Source organism: Megalobrama amblycephala, linkage group LG24, assembly GCF_018812025.1.
Source record: "Megalobrama amblycephala isolate DHTTF-2021 linkage group LG24, ASM1881202v1, whole genome shotgun sequence".
NCBI lineage: Eukaryota > Metazoa > Chordata > Actinopteri > Cypriniformes > Xenocyprididae > Megalobrama > Megalobrama amblycephala.
In genome coordinates, this window is record NC_063067.1 from 20,515,460 (window position 1) to 20,537,677 (window position 22,218).

Below are 22,218 nucleotides of genomic sequence, written 5' to 3' on the forward strand. Positions count from 1 at the left end.
CCCAAGGATGAAACTCTCTTGTCAGGTTTTGAAATTCAGTACAACTCAATCCAAACCCTCTCAAACCAAAGCCTAAAAATGTATGAAACAAAAATGTGGCTGAGACAGCAGGGTGAACCTTATCAGAACATATCCGAACAACTCTTAAGACGAGCCAACAATGCTTGACTGCGATTAATCTGGCTCTGCCATTGCAAAATAACAAGACATTACACCCCAGGAGACTTTGAGAACCACATGTCCCTCAGAGTTTAAAGAACAGCTTTGGCTCATCCTCTGGAGGACCCTTCAATTAGCTGCCCCATCACAAGGCAGCTAAGCAGCTGTGTCATTAAAATGGAGCCTCAGTGGGCAGAGAATGAAGTCAACTGATCATTACCCAGAATAAAGTACCAGCACTGGGACTTCACATGGACTTTGAAGAGGCTTCTGACTTTGGAACAATTGCTTAAGGTGGCTGAAATTTCTTTTTATTCTCTTTCAAACTTTTAAATTCGACTGCTGTGCCTTTATGAATCAATATGCATTTCTGAGCAAGTATGCTTTTCAAGGAATTGCTAAATGGATCTGTTTTTTAAAATGTTTTGATTACAGTCTTAATGATATGGTTTCTCAATTATAGTGTAATGTTTTATATGATTATATGGTAGTGGTAACGCTACACCATCTTTCCTGTCAGCGCAGCTCAAGTGAAGACATTCAATTACAACTCAACTCCTATAGCAATCTCTTCATAGTTTCCCATGTAATTCACTTTCATGATGAGGTTTCTCTCGCTCACCCACAAAACTTCACACTCCATTTGAACTCTGACTCTGCTTTCGGTCTTTATTATTTTGCCGCTTACCCTCAAATCACCCTCTGCCTGCAGTTCTCTAGAACATAACAGGGGAAAGAAGAAAGGAACAGCCTGGCTCAGGTCAAAGGTGCACGTTATCAAGTCTCCAGATGTACTGAAGGTAAAAATCACACTGCTCTTAACTGTGGCGAGCTGCTGAAACGCCAATTATCTGTTATATATAGCAGGTTTCCTATTATTTCTGTATGGACAAACCTTAATGTGATACAATGACATTCGAGAGAATTATGTGTTTTTAACAGGTATCAAGAGTCTTTTTTTATTTCCTGACATAAATATTTCCACCAATGTCATTTCCACTGCACCTCAAATTATGTAATTTGTTTGGTGGGTTTCAAAGACTCTTTAAATAAAATGGCCGACTTCAAAGGTTTGCTAATGCTAATTTCATAGCTAGTATATTATGTATCCCAAATACACACAATTAAATCATATTTTAATCATTATATGGTTAAATCATATATTTTTTTAAATAATTTGACAAAAGTAGAGCTTGACTGGAAATTATGCACAATTAAAAAAAACATTATTTATCTTTTTTATTCTTTTTTACACATCCGGTTTTTCATCTTAAAGTCCCCCTGTGGTGTAAATCAAGTTTTTAATGTTGTTTATATGTCTGTGGTGTATTTAAAGGTGCTCTTAGCGATGTCACGTGTTTTTAGGCCAAAACATTTTATGTCACATACAGCAAACATCTCCTCACTATCCGCTAGCTGCCTGTTCCCTGAACACACTGTAAAAAAACGCGGTCTCTGTAGTCGCCACAAGCTCCGAAAACGGCAAAAAAAACAGGACCACTTAAGATAATAAACATGCTCCAGCCAATAACCGACAAGAATGATTTTAAATGCGCGTTCATGACTGTTTCAGGAAGCGGGGAGGGGAGGGGGAGGAGGAGGAGGAGGGAGGGTCTAGCCAGAGCCATAGAGAGCTCCGGGTCTAGCTAGCCTCTGTTTTGTTTGACAACACTTCGAATGTCAACAGGAAGTTACTCCGCCCAGGATCGCTTAGAGCACCTTTAATATGCTTTAAGACAAACCATGTGCAAATTCATAAGTCAACACCATTGCCAAGTATTTTCTCTTTAAAACTGCAGTGATCTAAAGACAGATATTCTGACGTCACAAACTACCTTGTAACCAATCACATCAATGTGCCGGCGGGCTTTAGCATATCATTATGCTGTGAAGCAAGAGAGTCTCAAGAGAAGCCAGGTTATCCCGGTATATTTTTCTGTTGATATGAAAAATTGGGTAGATTTAGCAATATAGGAGGTGTATGATGTATATTACGATGTAATGAGGAACTTTCTCCACTGACGTACATTTCTAAGATACTGATTTTTAGATAGCTGTTTGACTGAGATGGTGAACGGGAGCATGGTTTGTGTAACATTAGCAACAAATTATTAGCTGTTAACGTAGTCAAGCAAAAGGCTAATCATATTGTTACCGTACAGAAAAAAAGTGTTTAAAGGTGCCCTAGAATTAAATATTGAATTTACCTTGGCATAGTTGAATAACAAGAGTTCAGTACATGGAAAAGACATACACTGAGTTTCAAACTCCATTGTTTCCTCCTTATGTAAATCTCATTTGTTTAAAAGACCTCCGAAGAACAGGCGAATCTCAACATAACACCGACCGTTACGTAACAGTCGGGGTGTACACCCCAATATTTGCATATGCCAGCTTATGTTCAAGCCATTAGACAAGGGCAGAACGTCTGGATCTGTGCAGAGCTGAATCAACAGACTAGGTAAGCAAGCAAGGACAATAGCGAAAAATGGCAGATGGAGCAATAATAACTGACATGATCCATGATATCATGATATTTTTAGTGATATTTGTAAATTGTCTTTCTAAATGTTTCGTTAGCATGTTGCTAATGTACTGTTAAATGTGGTTAAAGTTACCATCGTTTCTTACTGTATTCACGGAAACAAGAGAGCCGTTGCTATTTTCATTATTAAACACTTGCAGTCTGTATAATTCATAAACACAACTTCATTCTTTATAAATCTCTCCAACAGTGTAGCATTAGCCGTTAACCACGGAGCACTATCAAACTCATTCAGAATCAAATGTAAACATCCAAATAAATACAATACTTACGCGATTAGACATGCTGCATGACGAACACTTTGTAAAGATCCATTTTGAGGGTTATATTAGCTCTGTGAACTGTGTTCATGCTGTTCAAGGCAAGCGCGAGCTCCGGGGGTGGGGGAGCATGAGAATTAAAGAGGCCGCAACCTATATTTCGGTGCTTAGTTAATGATGCCCCAAAATAGGCAGTTAAAAAAATGAATAAAAAAAAATCTATGGGGTATTTTGAGCTGAAACTTCACAGACACATTCAGGGGACACCTTAGACTTATATTACATCTTTTAAAAAGACGTTCTAGGGCACCTTTAAATATGTAATTTTGGTGATCAAAGATGAGTTTTAAGGGATAAAATTATAGACTAGGGGGAATTTAAAAAGATAGTTCACCTCATCGCTTACTCACTTCAAGTTGTTCCAAACCTGTGTGAGTTTCTTTCTTCTGTTGAAGAATGTTGGTAACCAGACAGCTGATGGTAGCCATTGACATCCATAGTATTTTTTTTTTTCCTAATATGGAAGTAAATGGCTATGTCAACTGTTTGATCACCAACATTCTTTAAAATATCTTCTTCTGTGTTCAACATAAGAAAGAAATTTATTTGGAACAACTTGAGGGTGAGTAAGTGATGACAAAATTTTCATTTCTGAGTAAACTCTCCCTTTAAGCATGCTTTTCAGTGACATTGTTGTCCCCTTAGTAAACAAGTACACTAACATATAGACAAAAGTGTTGTGATGGAAATGACAGTGCAATTGTGGGACAGTAATTTAAATGTATTCATTCATGTTATAACTACTGAAATGGTTTATACATTTTTTACTCTGCCCAGGGACACAAGAGTGCCCAGAGTTGAAGAAACACCCATAAATATTTGCGTAATATGATTTGTACAAAGGTTTAAATATGAATGTGACTTATTTTTGAAAACTGTTAGTGAATTTAATTGGCACAGGTAGGTTCATTTTTTCTGCATGACCTCTTTCCTCTGACATTTCTCACTGTTTCTGCTCTTTCTTTGCTCTGGCTACTGGGAAACTGTATCTGGGGGTTATCTCTCGGCTTCTCAGTCTATTTCTGTATGTGACGGCAGTTAGTTCTGTGACCTTTTGCCAGATGTCATCTGAGTGTTTTGTATGTGCAGTTGTGGTAAATGGCAACATCTAGAACTTTTCTGTGCCTGCATTGCATTAATTTAGAAGATTTCCTCCCAAGTTGTTTTTGTTGTATAATGTTTGTAAAAGTGCATCATGCAAACTTAATTATCTAATGTAATCAAATTCAATGTTATTTTGATTAAAAATTACGAGGGCACATGAATTGTAAAAAAAAAAAAAAAAAAAAACATGTGCTCGGATGAATCATATTATAAATCCTGCAATATTCCATAAAAAAAGAAAGAATTGTCCATTTTGATTTCATGGTGACATCACCATGACCAATTTGAAATGAAATCAAGTCACTCTGGTGGGCCAGGAGACGGGGGTGAAAGTTGTATTTATCCACACAGAAATAAATCTCCCAACACTGCATCACAGCCAAACATCACATCATTCCACCTGGCTGATTTCAAGCATTGAGCGACTGCTATTAGACACAGCACAGCTGGAGAGAAAGCTGCAAAACAGAGCTCAGAAAAACCTTTATTTAGTACACTGATCTGAGAGCAGCTGCACAGACTTACTTTCAATCATTACGTGTGGTATTTGAGAAAGGGCCAGCTGCTCCTAGGTCACTATGTAAAGTCTGTCACTCTCGCTAAGAACTTTGCTCTCTCTTGTCTACTGTGGTGCAGACTCAGACGATTCTCGCTGACTGACTGCGCAGCACCCCGTAATTTCCCTGTTCGTCTTAGGCTTTTAGTTACCAGGGTGAATTGGTGCAATTACAGTCATGGGTCAAATTAGGCAGGAGACTTGGGAGAAAAGTTTTAGTTTTAAAGTTTTAGAACTTGTATTGGCATTGTATGGACATAAGCCACGTTAACAAGTTTAGAATATGTAATTTTACACTGAAAAAGGCAGATGTTTGTTTGAGAAACTTTAAAAAAGGCTTGACATTAAGTTCAGTAAAGACATTTCTCCACTAAGAAATTTAATTTAAATGTCAAGTTGATATAACTTAAAATCTTCTATCATTGCAACAATTACTATTTAGATTAAGTTAATATTATTTCTACAATAATATTTATATATTTAGTTAGTTTATTTATTTAGTAAATATATTTATGTATTCAATAAGTTAAAGGTGATAGAGAGGATTTTTTCATCGACTGAGAATCCAAAGACTGTTACCTAGTTTTTGAAATGAGCGCATGCGTAAGAACAGCCCCCCATTTCAAGAGAACGCCTCCCAAAACTCGTGCACGAGTATTGGAACACGAGTGTTTACCACCGGCATTCGCTGTGTCGTGTTTGTGGATTCATTATGTCGGACTCACCGCAGGTAACTCATAATCTGCAGTTGTTTCTCCTGTCTCCTGACAAAAACATTGCATGCAGCGCCTGTGGAGTGTGGAAAGTTACTGGAGCGTGCAGCTGCGCTCGTCTCTCACAAGGAACGTCACGGCAGTGATTGACAAGCCAGAGGGCCAATCGTTTACGCGATGATCGCATAAAGGATTGGCTGATGTTTTTAAGGCCCTACCTCGTGCACAGATAATGTATATTAATATTATTACTTTCAGTGCACCTAATAAATAGTTTTTTATCAGTTAGTAAAGACAGTTTCAAGTAATATTGCAAAAATGTATAAAACAAAACATCCTCTTTAGCACCTTTAATACATTTATTTATTTTATATATTTAAAGTTACTTATATACATAATCTAAATATTAAAGTCCCCCTGTAGTCAATAGTTTTATCCCTTAAAACTCATCTTTGATCACCAAAATGACATATTTAAATATTTTTTTCCTGTGAAAAAAATTTCTTCATGCCTTAAAATAGCTTGAATGTAACTCTACACACTTTAAAAAATGCTGGGTTATTTTTCCAACCCAAACGCAGGGTTGAGACTGCTGAGTAAGGACACTGGGTTGATTTAACCCAATTTTGGGTTGTATAATTTAACATTAACAACCAAACGACACCATTTTCTCAGCGCCTTCAGATGGAAGCGAGTCAAAGACGGATTATGGTAAATAAAGATAAAATTGTTTAAGTCAGTATCAATTATTTTGTCCAAGAGTATTTTGTGATTTCTTGGAAGGCGGAAAAAGTCAGAAAAGAGCTTATATGGAAATATTCACAGTTTTCGCCAAGTCTTAATGGCCACTTTTAATATAACGTTAGTGGGTTTATGTCATATTTACAAAATGTCTGTTAATAGAAGGTTACCAACAGATATTTAACATTTATTTAACACCCTTTCCTTATTTAGTATATGCAGACCAATGAATATGCAAATTAGCTCACGTCAGCTCAGAGATCCACTCGGTCAACTTACTGAGGTAAACGCAGCACAATGTTATCGCTCTTTACAATAATGGACACATAACGGTAATTAATATGATTAGCCTTTTGCTAGACTACACTGTAAAAAATGACCGTGATTTTAACAGTAAAAGACTGTAAAAATGCTGCGGTGAAAAACTGTTGATTGGTTTACAGAAAGTTTCCATACTATATACGGTGAATAACTGTAATAGATCTAATGGTACATTTAATGTAATTTTACGGTAAAATACCGTTAAATTCACAGTTTTTGGAAGTGAAAAATAACAATTCATTGTAAAATTTACAGTGAAAAACCGTATATTGACATTCCCACAATTCCCTGCGTGATACTTCACATATGATATATTTTCGTTGAAATAACTCTGTTTCTTCTTAGTTTTTCTCATTTTTTTCTAATCAGTTATGTACATTAGGGTTTTATGTTACATCTAATGTTGTTAAATTAATGTTTATTGCATTTTTAAAATTTCATGCATGTTACCATGATGGTGTTTAGTGTGTGTGTGAATGACACTGTGTGCTCCTTCTATATGTTAGTGTTGTCCTCCTCAGCTTGTGGAAAAGCTGTTTGTGATGAACTTTGATTCATCATGTGACTCTTATCACCACTGTGTTTGGTGACTGTCAGTGTATTATAAAGGTACAAAACAGATATTAGTACTTCATTAGGTTGGTAAATTAACATTATATCAGTTAATGAAATACGTTATTTTAACGTAAATTTAACAGATTTAAAATGTAAAATTCACATGTAACTCCGTAAGTATGTTTACGGTTTGATGTCATTTTTACAGTATTATTCTGGTAACCACAGCTGCCGGTATTTTTCCGTAGAAACAACGGGATTTTTTTTACAGTGTATGTTATCAAACAGCTAATAATGTGTTGCTAATGTTACACAAACCATGTTCCTGTTCACCATGTCAGGGTCAGACAGCTGCCTTCTATCAATCAGTATCCTTACAAACGCTTTGAACAACTGAGAACGTCAGTGGAGAAAGGCATACAGTTCATCATAACATCGTAATATACATCATACACCCGCCATATTGCTAAATCTACAGGATTTTTCATATCAACAGAAAAATATACCGGGATAACCTGGCTTCTCAGTGCTAGTCCACTACTGTTAATGATATGCTAAAGCCCACCGGCATGTTGACATGATTGGTTACAAGGTAGTTTGTGACGTCAGAAACACCAGCGCTTTCAAGCCGCGGGTTTGAGACTGTCTTTTTTTCACTGCAGTTTTAAGGAGAAAATACTCAGCAATGGTGTTGACTTATGAATCTGCACATGGTTTGTCTTAAAGCATATCAAAAACACAACACAGACATATAAACAAACTTAATTTTCACCACAGGGGGTCTTTAAGACTAAATTAGGAGTCCAGCTGTCTTTGACAAATAAAAGTGGGATGTTATTTTATAAATTCCTTGCCAGTCCTGAAGTCAATGGTATGAGTCACCTAAACAAACAGTGGCAGCATAAAGTATAAACTACCACATATGAGATGACACTGACACAGCCTTGAATTAATTACATATCCTCAGTTTGGCTTGCAGGAGATGCCATGCTGTGTTTGAGTCAGACAGGTGAAAGAGTTTTGACATGCTCTCTCATTGTATCTCTCATCGCCTCAGGTGGAGCAACGATGCGACAGGACATTAATAACAAAGTAAATATGGAGGGAGAGGGAGACTCAGAGTTGATTTTTGCATTGTTATGTGAACAAATCAGGGCAATTGCGCTGAAACAAAGAGCAAAAGCAGCCGAGTATTTGATATTAGCCTGCAGACAACGATACAAACAATGCAGAAATCAAAGAAATTGAGATAATTACAGCGATGTGTTCTCATCACTCATTGGACCACTTTCAAAACATAAACAAAAAAATTATGTTTTACTTTTAGTCTGTTTTCAGACCAATTGTATTCATTGCAGTTTTATTGTAAAGTGATAGAAAGCTTTTAACAAACTCGACTTCAAAGCGATTGGATGCTCGAAAATGGACCCAACAGGTGACCAGTCTGTGTCCTTAATATCAGCTGCAGTCTTTGAGGGTAATATTCAGTGTCTGCGCTCTCTTAAAGAGCAGCACATCATTTGCATTCCCGTCTCTGTGATCTCCTGTCGGATTGAATCAAAGTTAGCCATGGATTTATTTTGCTCTCTTTCATTTTGCTCTTATCAAAAGGTTGATTGTGTTCAACCTGTTTCATTTCAGACTGATATTAATGCACTGTGCAAGGAAAGGAAATAACCTGTTGTATCCGTTGCTCACATGCAGCTCTGATTTTAAAAATATGTAAATGTGACTTTGATTTAGTTTCACAATACTTGGTAATGGATTTATTGCACCCAAATTTGAGTTTGCATATGAAGTTATGTTCAGTTTTGTCATTCTTAGTTGACCTAGTTTCCCTGTGTGTCTGATTAATCATTCTGTTCACCTGTTGTCTAATTAATTAACCAGTATCCGGTAACACTTTACAATAAGATTCATTTGTTAACATTAGTTAATGTATTAACTAACATGAACTAACCATGAACAATATATTTGTTACTGTGTTTATTAATCTTTGTTGACGTTAGTTAATACAAATACAGCAGTTCATTGTTTGTTCATGTTAGTTCACAGTGCATTAACTAATGTTAACAAATGCAACTTTTCATTTTAATAATGTATTAGTAAATGTTGAAACCAACTAGTGCGTAGCAACAGTAGTGTGAAACAATTTTTGTGCTAACATGCTCTTGACTTGAACTTGTGTTCTTAATATTGTCCCTTCTTAAATCACTTCCACATTAAACCATTCACTTAAGTGTAATGTTTAATTCAAATAAAGCTTCATTTCAGACACAGCTGGAAATGACACACTCTATTGGAAATATGTTCTATCCTCCAAGAGGTGCCTATTAAGGGAGATTAATTAGCATGCTGGCAGAGATGTTTGATTACAGGGTTCAAAATGTAGTCGAGATGAAGGCTCATGTTTTATGTGATCAAATGTAACCCCCAATAAATGTCCTTGTAGAACAGTATTGAAATTATACAGATGCTTTGATAAAAGATGATCGAGTGATACCGCTGCCCTCGTGTCCTTTGCTTCCTCTGAGGTTTATGAGGCTGATAGAGAAAATGTAATTCCAATAGGTTACTGTGTGGTTCCTTGTAAGCTTTGTTTAAGATTGGTTGCACTTCCTGTGGCGTTGGGTTATATTTGCTGACGGTCAGGGTTATAGATGTGTGTCTTATTTTCCATTTTTTAATTGGATTCATAGGGCAACAAATTGACTACTAGACATTATATTCCTCCATTTGAACAAAGTACATTCTCTATGTTTATAAATACATACATTGCTTCCATCTGTGCCATTACACAGTTCTCGATTAGCATGATTTGAATAAACAGCCTCTTATGCCATGTGACAGCCTGACAGAGAAGTTTAGCACCTGCAGGTACGGCCGTGTCACTTCAGAGACTCATCACTGCTGATTTCCACATGGACGAACTCCAAACTCTTGGAATTAACTTTAGTTATCTCAACTAAAAATCTATTTGGGGTATTTTCTGGGTCAAAAAAATAGGACAATAATATGACAGAATTTGGGGGCAGTTTTTGATTTAATAGTTAAAATGGGTCATTTTTCCAAGTAGTATAAATATTTCCATTGTCCATGGAAAATCATCAGTAGTATTTAGCAGGAATAGACCTTAAAGGGTTAGTTCACACAAAAATGAAAATTCTGTCATTAATTACTCACCCTCATGTTGTTCCACACCCGTAAGTCTTTTGTTCATCTTTGGAACACAAATTAAGTCCAAATTTTCTGAAGAGATTTGATTGCTTTATATCATTAACAGATTTAATTTAGGCTTTTATTCACGTATATGGAGGGACAGAAATTTCTCCGATTTCATTAAAATATATTAAAGGTGCCATCGAATGTTTTTTTACAAGATGTAATATAAGTCTAAGGTGTCCCCTGAATGTGTCTGTGAAGTTTCAGCTCAAAATACCCCATAGATTTTTTTTAATTCATTTTTTTATCTGCCTATTTTGGGGCATAATTAGAAATGCGCCGATTCATGTTGCGGCCCCTTTAAATGCTCACGCTCCCCGCCCACGGAGCTCGCGCTTGCCTTTAACAGTGCATAAACAAAGTTCACACAGCTAATATAACCCAATATAACCTCAAAATGGATCTTTACAAAGTGTTCGTCATGCATACTGCATGCATGCGTCGGATTTTGTGAGTATTGTATTTATTTGGATGTTTACATTTGATTCTGAATGAATTTGAGGCTGTGATCCGTGGCTAACGGCTAATGCTACACTGTTGGAGAGATTTATAAAGAATGAAGTTGTGTTTATGAATTATGCAGACTGCAAGTGTTTAATAATGAAAATAACGACGGCTCTTGTCTCCGTGAATACAATAAGAAACGATGGTAACTTTAACCACATTTAACAGTACATTAGCAACATGCTAACGAAACATTTAGAAAGACAGTTTACAAATATCACTAAAAATATCATGTTATCATGGATCATGTCAGTTATTATTGCTCCATCTGCCATTTCTCACTATTGTTCTTGCTTGCTTACCTAGTCATGATTCAGCTGTGCACATCCAGACATTTTGCCCTTGTTTAATGCTTGAACACGGGCTGGCATATGCAAATATTGGGGGCGTACACCCCAACTGTTGCGTAACAGTCGGTGTTATGTTGAGATTCGCCTGTTCTTCGGAGGTCTTTTAAACAAATGAATTTTATATAAGAAGGAGGAAACAATGGAGTTTGAGACTCACTGTATGTCATTTCCATGTACTGAACTCTTGTTATTTAAGTATGCCAAGATAAATTAAATTTTTAATTCTAGGGCACCTTTAATTTTTGTGTTTCAAAGATGAACAAAAGTCTTAAGGAATGACATGAGGGTGAGTAAATGATGACAGAATTTTCATTTTTGGGTGAACTAACCCTCTAAAATATCACAACACAAAGATTTCATCAACAATCCAATGTTCATTGTAATCAGACCTATACTAAGTTTCTAATTAGCCTTTGATTAATAAGCTGAAATAGGCCTAAAAATAGGCCTAAACTAATGAGATTGTGTAGTTCACTTCTGTTTAGAATTTAGGCAAGAGGCTGATATTACGTCAATGGAGTGATTTGAGTTGCTGGAGGAAATTAGCGAAAATGAAAGAGCATGAATAACCGAAGTGTCACCTCAGCCATTCCTCTGTGGCAGAGTCTCTAACGCCTGTCATCTCTCGCTTTTCACAATCAAATCAGTGCAGCCAGAAGAAATAACAATCTAATGATGCAGAAATGTAAAAAAAAAAAAAAAAAAACAGTTTATGTGAGCACCTGCTTAACCCTGTGTGTTCAGTGGAAAACATGCAATGGTGATTTTGATCCAATTACAAAATGTTAGTATATTATGCTGTCTTCACATGCTCTCAGAGTTATCGTAAATACAAGTTTCCTAAGTAAAAAATTGCACATGAATGCCCTCCCATTTCGAAAGTTCAAAGCAATGAGCTTGTGGTCACGACATCAGAAGTGGGAATTATCAAATTGAATTATCACATGAAGGCAGCCTAAGTTTCTGAAGTTCAAACTGAGCAACAGAATGGGGAAAATATGTGATTTGAAGTTTTTTTAAATGGGATGTGGTTGTTTATACCAGACGGCTGGTCTGAGTATTTCAGAAACTGCTGATCTACTGGGATTTTCACACACAACCATCTCTAAAGTTTACAGAGAATTGACCGAAAAAGAGAAAATTTCCAATGAGTGAATGATTGATGCCAGAGGTGAGGCCAGAGGTCAGAGGAGAATGGCCAGACTGGTTCGAGCTGTTAGAAAGGCAACAGTAACTCAAATAACATTCATTCATTACAACCAAGGTCTGCAGAAGAGCATCTCTGAATGCACAAAGCATCGAACCTTGAAGCAGATGGGCTACAGCAGCAGAATAGCAAACCGTGTGCCACTCCTGTCAGCTAAGAACAGGAAATTGATGCTATAATTCGAACAGACTCACTAAACAATAGAAGATTGGAAAAGCGTTGCCTGGTATGAGTCTCAATTTCTGCTGCGACATTCAGATGGTCAGAATTTGGTGTAAACAACATGAAAACATGGATCCATCCTGCCTTGTATCAACGGTTCAGGCTGCTGGTGGTGGTGTACTGGTGTGGGGGATATTTTTTGGCACATTTTGGGCCCCTCATTCCCAATTAAGCATTATTTAATATAATATGCATCACAGCCTACTTGAGTATTGTTGCTGATCCAAGTATGATGATCACAGTGCACCCATCTTCTGATGGCTATACTTCCAGCAGGATAACGTGCCATGTCACAAAGCTCAAATCATCTCAAACTGGTTTCTTGAACTTGACAATGAGTTCTCTATACACAAATGGCCTCTACAGTCACCAGATCTCAATCCAGATCTCACCAGATCTCAATCTGCAGCAACTGCGTGATGCTTTCATGTAAATATGGACCAAATCTCTGAAGAATGTTTTCAGCACCTTGTTGAATGCATGCCACAAAGAATTAAGGCAGTTCTGAAGGCAAAGAGGGTCCAACCCGATGCTAGCAAGGAAGTTTTAATGCCCTGCATGGGTATGTTTACATATAATTTGTTGAATTTAGATTCAGCTGTGCAGTGTATGTTTGCTTCAGTTTGGATCCAGCCTCTTAAGAAGACCTCAGATGACCAACACCTATGAAGAGACGGCACCAACTCCTGCAAGGACTTCAGAAGACACAATCATCTGGATCAACATGCACATTGCCCAATTTCTATATTCTAATTATTGTTAATTTTCCAGGAGCTCATTGCTTCTACCTTCAGTTAAACTGCTAACAGTGATTGTAAATTAATTGCCTAAATTATTACATTATTTGCTAACTGCATTCTTAAATTGTGATGTTGACATGCATTCTCTGTAAAGCTGCTTTGAAATGATATGTATCGTGAAAAGCGCTATACAAATAAATGTGAATTGAATTGAATGGAATTGAATATTCTTATCAAAATATATTTCACAGTGCATATTCTTTGTGTACCACTAAATTAGGAGAAATAATATCATATTATACTAATATTCCTTGCAGTTTAATTTACCTGGCCATTTGTGTCTGACGTTATTTATTTAGATTGAGGTATTTTTAAATTAGAGAAACAAGTACTGATATTAATTTGTACAGACAAGCTTTGTTCATAACCAGATATACACTGTAAAAAGTATTGTACATCATAAGAATATCTTATGAATACATAATACTTTATTTACATAATTCTTCTATAGATTTTGTTAATCTCATAATATAATATCTTTATTTTAGTTCATTTAACCACAGGCTGTCAAAATCTTTTAACTTGGTTTTATGGGTTTCAACTCGATTGTCATCAGTAATTAATTTCAGAGTGTTCAAAAAAAAAAAAAATGCGGTGAACTCATGACTGCTGTAGTCACTTTGTAAAAAATGTCAACCCACTAAAAATAACTAATTGCAGCTTTACATTATTAAATAAAAACAGTGTAGTGCTGCAGTTAAACCAAGAATACTGTATTTTTCTTTATTATTGCATTATATATTTCACAATTTGTTTTGTAGTCTATAAAATAATGATATATATGTATGCATGTTTCATATTTTATGCATGTGTGTGTATATTTATATCTTTTTATATCTTTTCATCTCCGTTTTTTCTTACAGATACAAAATCGCCCATAACATTGATTCCTCTTGGCAGTTCAGTTGCATGGAGATAATACGGCTGTTGACTGAGTGCTCTGAACATATTAAAATCCCCATATATCACATAGGCAGCGAATATGTACACACAGTTAACTAAACAGCCACATATAGTTACAGTCATCATAAAACAGAAATTGGAGTAATGAATCTTCCTCATAGTTGCTCAACAGAAGCATCATTAAAGACTCACAAATGGTAAATACACAAACGCACACTATTCCCTCTGTTCACACATATGCGCACAGGGCTCTGATCTCTGAGGACAGACTCAGAAGAGGAGGCGGCACTGAGGGACACATCGACCTGAGAAAAACAAGCCCAATGGTCATAATGAGAGGCTTTTCATTACAGGGCACAGGGATTGGTGTGGGGTGGGGGCGCGGAGAGCAAAAAGGGGCTGAAGGAGGCAGATGCTCAGCGCTGTATAATCACAGCCTCTCTCCTGCACCACTGGACTCATTTGTTGCATTTCATTTGTGGATCTTGAGATTAAATGTGATGCAATAATGTCGTCTCTTGAATACCTGGGGGTAGTAGTGAATCATTAAGCACGGCACACACACACACGTTTGCATGATACACCCACATAAATGCACAAACAAAAACTGTCTCACACACACACACCCACATTCTTGCACTTGAGGAACAATAAGAATCAGCAGCAGGAGAAACTTGCGTTTGGAGGGGGTGTGTTCAGATCCAGCTGGAGGAGGCAGTAACGCCGAGGATGCGTCAGGGAGCATGACTGCTGCCGGAAAGGGGCATGACATGATCTGTCAGAAGGCAGTTTCTCTCATAGTTGACCTCTGTATGCAGGACAGCCCGCGGCTGGACCACGACACCTGTGAGGAGTTCCTCTTTCTCATCTCCAATCAAGAGTACAACCACAAACATTCGGGTAATGATGATTCTTTTCCTTTTACAGTTTTTTTTTTCTATTTGTAGAGTGGATTATGTTGCTGTAGATGCTTATTTCTGAATGAGTATCTCGTTTAAATCAGAATCATGCTTTTATTTTGGCTCAGAAACAACTGTGGAGCCATTAAGTTAAAATTACCTGCTCTCAGTATAGCATCACTCACGGTTGGACTGCGTTGTGTGGGTTGTGGTGGGAATAATTATTTAAGTCCAGAAGTGCCAGCACTGCTAGCCAAAGATTCCTATCAGACTTTACTGTTAAGAAAATTACTTTGGCAATAACTGTTCAGTGTCCCTGAGAGATAAAAATCATTTGGATTTGCCATCGATTTTGTGCTTATGCACTGTGACAGAAACATTGTACTCATGCTTTTATCAGAACTATGTTGCTATCAGATGTAGACTAAACATTTCATCATGAGTGGAAGCCTTATCTGAAGCCATTTTTTTGGTAGCAGGCATAGTTTTGACATGTTTTCTTTAGTTGAGGTCCCATAGGTCTGTTAGAATGTAATTAAATTGTCCTTTTTATAATGCATTTTAATTAATTTAAAAATAAATAACTTTGGAAACACTGCAATTAATCAGGGAAATTGGTGAAGATGAAAGGGCAAGAACATTTTAAAATGCATTGCATTAAAGTAACCATTTTACTTAGAAAACAATTTTATATATGTGACCCTGGACCACAAGCAGCACGGTTATATTTGTTGCATTAGCCAACAATACATTGTATGGGTCAAAATGATCGATTTTTCTTTTTTGCCAAAAATCATTAGGATATTAAGTAAATATCATGTTCCATGAAGATATTTTGCAAATTTCCTACTGTAAATATATAAAAAATGTATTTTTGTGAGTGGATATGTATTTCTAAGGACTTCATTTGGACATCTTGAGGCGATTTTCTCAATATTTAGATTTTTTTGCACCCTCAGATTCCAGATTTTCAAATAGTTGTATCTCGGCTAAATATTGTCCTATCCTAACAAACCATACATCAATGAAAAGCTTATTTATTCATTTATAAATCTCATTTTTAAAAAAAATTGACCCTTTTGACTGGTTTTATGGTCCTGGGTCACATAATTATATAATATTATATATATTATATTAATAATATTCTATTATTAATGTATTTTCAAAGCTACTGTAAAATGTCTGCTTTTAATATGTGTATATTTTACATTTTTTTAATTAAAAAATAAATTAAAAAAATATATATTTTATTAATATATTTATGTTTTATTATTAATTTCATTGTTAATATTTTTTTAAAAAGCATTGCATTAAAAGCAACCATTATACATTTATTAGAAAACAATTTAAAAAAATTACAATTAAAATTGTATTTCTAATATAAAAAGGCTGCTTCTAATGTTATGTACAGTATATTGTATATTTATTTATAATGTACATTTACTTCAATTTTTTTTTTTTTTTGAAGGTCTCTTATTGTTTTGTTCTGTTCAATCAGATTGCTTGCAGCCAGACTAGGGGTATTTTTGGCTGGTTTTGTTTTTGTCATTCTGTCACGTCAATGTGTTGACAGACCCCTGCTTGGAAGAAATGTGTCATGTGAATATAGACAAAAATCTTGTCACTTTGTATTAACCTCACTAGGCAAATCGAAGGCCCTCCAGCCCACCATTGGCATCCATGGCTGAGCCGTGGGGACACTAAATGCCACGGCATGTTATTGGACCATCGCTGTGAATCACTAGTGCCAGATAAAAGCTGAATAGGGGCTCTTCTGTTATTGTTGGGCAGATTTAAAGCTGAGTGTCGGGCTTCCCTCAGAGGAAATGTCAAGCAGCTTGCTGTGTTTGGAAAGTGGGAGGAAATGTTCCTCAGGAGCAATTTGCATGGAAAATCTCACATTGTGAGATAATTATGTGAGAAGGTGATAATCTTGCGTGTCTCGATGGCAAAATGTTGTTTTTGTACTATATTTGTTTATCATTTTGTAGCGTTTCTTCCGGTGTTTTTGCTGTCTGCCAAATCATTACGTTCTGTAAACAAACCAATTTTCGGCGTCTTAAAATGTCAGATGCCTTGTCTTATACTGAGGCATTCAACATGTCCGTCTGTGATTGCTAATCTTTGGCAAACTCTTCTGACAAAAAGAATTCTGTGCTTCAAATCCAAGCTCGTTCTTTGGCGGGCGCACTAAAGTAGACTATTTTGTACTGTTTTGGTGTTTCATCTGAAGCACAGATGCTGTTCAGGGATAGTCGGACAGAGTGTGGCTGTGGATGATGGATGGAAAGCCCTGCACAATCGCTTTAACAGTCAACAGATGTCTAAAGATGAAGCACACACAGTGGAGAAATACCAACACTCACCTCTATGAACCTAGACTGCTGTTTTATAACTAAAGACAGACTGACACTCTCACAGTTGTCCTTGTCCACAAGAAAACCTATTGAAATGATGGATGCCAGATCACCGGTGAGGTGTCAGATTTCAACATCAGCTCTAATTAGACTGTATCTCATTTTCACAATCCCATTATGGCTTTATTAAGCCAGACTCCCTACAGAGGACATTAGTAGCAGATGATTATTTATTGTACTCTGTGCTGCATTCTTTGAAAGGATGGAGAAAGCTTTGCATTGCAGGTGCAAAAAAAAGCAGTAATTTGTTGTACTTTAGAGTTTTGCTCTACATGTGTACATGCTTTCCATAATTCATATGTGTCTCATCACGTCTTCTGTGGAAAACACACTCTTTTCCCCGTAAATTGGCCGGCAGCCATTTTGGCTTGGGAAAATAATAGACTTTTGCTGCACTGGTGTTAACGGAGGCAAATAGATGCTAAGACAAGTCCAACAGCACTGGCTAATTTACATGATTATTATGTGTCTTTCTGAAACCGGGGTAATTGTTGCTGTAGTGGATGAGCGTGTGTTGTTGGGGCCTAAGCTTGAGGGGACTAGGGTCTGAAAAGAGAGAGGTGTGAAAACCAATCTGTCCAATATAAGTACATGCTGCAGCTGATGGGTACAAATGTCCAAGGAAACCATGTCCATACAAATCATTAATACACTTCGCCCTAACAGTATAAAGTTCTTAGTTAAGCATCTTCAATAGTCTCAAGCTCCTCTTCGACCACATTGTCGGATAATGCGAGTGGACTAGGAAATACTGTATTATCTATCTGCCAAATTGGTGCTCCTATATATAATTAAAAAATATCACGCCTGTGCTGATATCCATACAGCTGGCTGTTTTCATGAATGCAATGCTTGTATTCAATAGCTATGGTTAATATTGAGTAACTTACATTTTCCGAGTTGAAAAATAAGGTGGATACCGTGACACGTTTTCTTTCTCAGCTGTTTATGTTCAGTTGAGACAAAACCAACTATGTTTAAGAGGATATTTTGGCAATTTTGTGTGTATTTGTGTGTTCAAGTGCAAGAAGAGCTGTATGAGAACTCAATTGCGCACTGAAGCGGTTCTCTGTGCTCGAGCTTTGGATGTGTGTGCAAAAAAACAAAACAAAAAAAAACTGCTGAATTGAGTTCTCTTTCGCATCTTCTTGCGCTTGAAAATGGTTTGAAACCACATTAAAATGTGCACTCAGGAATCAACAAGCAAAAACAAAATTTTAATTTTATTACAAGTTTCCGATTCCTGACTTTAAGCATCTGATACCAGATTTTCGATTCCCAACTCTATATTATAATTAGGGCTGTCGTTATGGGAGAAAAAAAATAACGCAGTAAAATTAGGGATGCACCGATACCATTTTTTAAGGACCGAGTACGAGTACCGATATTTTTTTTCTGATACTGATGCCTATATATTTATTCATTTCTCTCTTTTTTTTCCTTTTTTTTTTGGTGATGTTGCAGTTTTTCAAGTACAACACAGTGAGTGAATGTAGGACAGCTTCTTTATTATTACTTTAATGAAAAAAATGTAATAAATTTTTATGTGCTTGTCACAAACTTAAAGAACAAATATTTCACAGTGTCCAATAACCTTCAAAGGGCATAATTACCAATATGTATATATATAATAGTTGTTATATAAAAAGACATTTACAAACAAATTACAAACAATATAACAAATACTATAGAGAAACAAATTAAATAAACTTGTTTTACAGATACAGTAGGTTTATATACCATATATAGCCTACATTTATTTAACATCTTTTGTTGTTTTATTAACATTAATGACGAAAATATTTAATTAGGCTACGGTCCCTTTAAGACCGAATCCATGGATACTGACACATATCTTGTTTTTACCCAAATGTTTACGTCCACTTAAGGCATAACCGACTGTATTTACGTGAGATACTCCATACCATGGACATTTTGACAACATTGTGTGCATTTGACCATTCAGGCGCGAGGAGAACCGATCGCGCACTGTCTGAGAGAACTGGCATCGCGCGCAAGAAAGAGAGAGAGCGCGCGCGAGAGGGAGCGCTTCTGGTCTGTGTCATTCAGCGTGATTCCGCCTTGTGTGGGTTGTCATCATTAATTTTGAAGTATTTCCACACCCCTGAAGCGGACATTGTTTCTGCTGCTGCCGTCGGTGTCTCTGTGCACGGACAATTCTGTCAGTTACGTCACGTGAGGTAGGCTATCGATCTTTGGTATCGGGGGTATTTTTACGAGTACGAGTACAAGTCTTTTTTTTTACCCTAATTAAAATTATTGAAGCATTTTACTGCAGTTAGAATGCCCCTAAAATTCAAGATATCAATGCAAAAATGCCTCTGGGCCCTGCATGAGTTTTTGTGTCATATTTATATCATATTCTTTGTGTAATCTTGCTAGACACTGTCTGGGCTCCTGTGTTCTTGTCTTCTGCCTGGTTGTTTGTATCTTACCCTGTTTGGATTGTCTTGATCTTAGTATGTTTGGACCTTTGCCTGCTTTTGACTACTCTTTGGATTACCCTTAAAGGTCCCATTCTTCGTGATCCCATGTTTCAAACTTTAGTTAGTGTGTAATGTTGTTGTTAGAGTATAAATAAAATCTGTAAAATTTTAAAGCTCAAAGTTCAATGCCAAGCGAGATATTTTATTTAACAGAAGTCGCCTACATCGAACGGCCAGTTTGGACTACATCCCTCTACTTCCTTCTTTAATGACGTCACTAAAACAGTTTTTTGACTAACCTCCGCCCACAGGAATACACAAGAGTTGCGTTTGTAGAGTGTTTTCATCCCGCAGTCCAATCACCGGGTCTGATTCCAGCTCAAATTGATAGGGTAAAATTAAAGACATGTTTACAATAACACTGAGCGCGTGCATCTCCACGTTATGGTAAGAGGCGTGACTTTTCCAGGCACGGTGCGCTCAGAGCTGTCGAATCACAACACAGGAACCGCTGGCACAATCAGAACTCGTTACGTATTTCTGAAGGAGGGACTTCATAGAACAAGGAAGTCATCAGCCCGTTTTTATGACAGTGGAAACAGCGGTATACAGATAAGTAAATTATGTGAAAAATACTGTGTTTTTTACACGCGAAACATGAACACATGTTATATTGCACACTATAAACACAATCAAAGCTTCAAAAAACCACGAAAAACGGGACCTTTAAAGGATTAGTTCACTTTCAAATGAAAATTACCCCAAGCTTTACTCACCCTCAAGCCATCCTAGGTGTATATGACTTTCTTCTTTCTGACGAACACAATTGTAGATATGTTAATAAATATCCTGACGCATCCGAGCTTTATAATGGCAGTATGCGTTACCAAACGAGTATGAGCTGAAGAAAGTGTCTCCATCCATATCCACCCATCATAAGCATACTCTATACGGCTCCGGGGGGTTAATAAAGGCCTTCTGAAGCGAAGCGATGAGTTTGTGTAAAAAAAAAATTTAAAAAAATCCATATTTAACAAGTTATGAAGTAAAATATGTAGCTTCCGCCAGACCACCTTCCGTATTCAAATTACAGAAAAAACGTTGAATAGGGAAGGTGTAGTATGTACAGTGTAAGCTTTTTGAAGAATACAAAAGGCGTTTAAAGCTTGTTAAATATGGATATTTTTTTACACAAATACATCAAGGCCTTTATTAACCCTCTGGAGATGATGGATGGATGTGGATGGAGACACTTTCTTCAGCTCATACTCGTTTGGTGACGCATACTGCCATTGTAAAGCTTGGATGCATTAGGATATTTATTAATATCTACGATTGTGTTCGTCATAAACAAGAGAGTCATATACACCTAGGATGGCTTGAGGGTGAGTAAACTTTCATTTGAAAGTGAACTTATCCTTTAATAAAGACTGAATTTGGATCTTCAACCAAGTCTCAGAGCAGTGATCATAAACAGTATAGCTGCATAGTACAGTCAACCTACACCGACTGCATGACCAAAGCCTCAGGGTAATTGCTTGGCAGATTAATGAAGGGAGGGGAGAGGTTGCAGCACCCTTATTGCTAATTGGATGAGAACACTTCACGCTTTACAGACCAAATTGCTGGCAAATTCCACTGCTTTTATGGCTTCAAAGAATATACATTTTTGAAGAAAACAAATCAAGTCATATTTACACTCTATGGCCCTTTTTGCACATGGTATTAAGATCCATCTCAGGTTATCCTTATCATCATAAGTCATCAATATACTGTATTAGATCAGTTTTCTGGGAAGAGAAAGACTTCGGTAAATGGGAATATCTCCTTATATTAAATATCTCTTGAAGGGATTTTTTCAGTGTTTAAAAGTACACTAGCTACTAGTTGACCTCAAAGCTAATGCACATTAACTAAAAACCACAAAACTCACATTTTAATTTCATGGGATCTTTAAACAACATGGTGAAAGATTTTAGTATCTTTGACACTAATTCATTAGACATGATTTCAGTTTTGTGTAGTCATTATTCATTGTCTTGTAAGCCCATCAATCAATGCAAATACGATACATTATATGGCATGTAATATGTTCCTTGTCAGTGTAATGCAAATGAGGAAGCATGTTTGGCAGCAAACTCTTCCTCTCGTTCTGTGTCGTGCTGTGTTAACAGACAGCCTGGGTGTTACGGTGCAGCAAGAGCATCTGCTCCCACAATGACAAAGTTTTACA

At 36.7% G+C, this 22,218-nt stretch overlaps 1 protein-coding gene across 1 annotated transcript in view; it reads left to right on the plus strand.

Annotated features, from left to right (window-relative positions):
• Nucleotides 1-22,218, plus strand: part of syt6a (synaptotagmin VIa) — a 77,032-nt gene continuing 54,814 nt past the window's right edge. Inside the window, exons 1-3 of the mRNA XM_048177671.1 lie at nt 1-453; nt 872-959; nt 14,183-15,122. Of these exons, the coding sequence (XP_048033628.1) occupies nt 14,966-15,122 (157 nt within the window). The 5' untranslated portion in view covers nt 1-453; nt 872-959; nt 14,183-14,965. The remainder of the gene's footprint in view (nt 454-871; nt 960-14,182; nt 15,123-22,218) is intronic.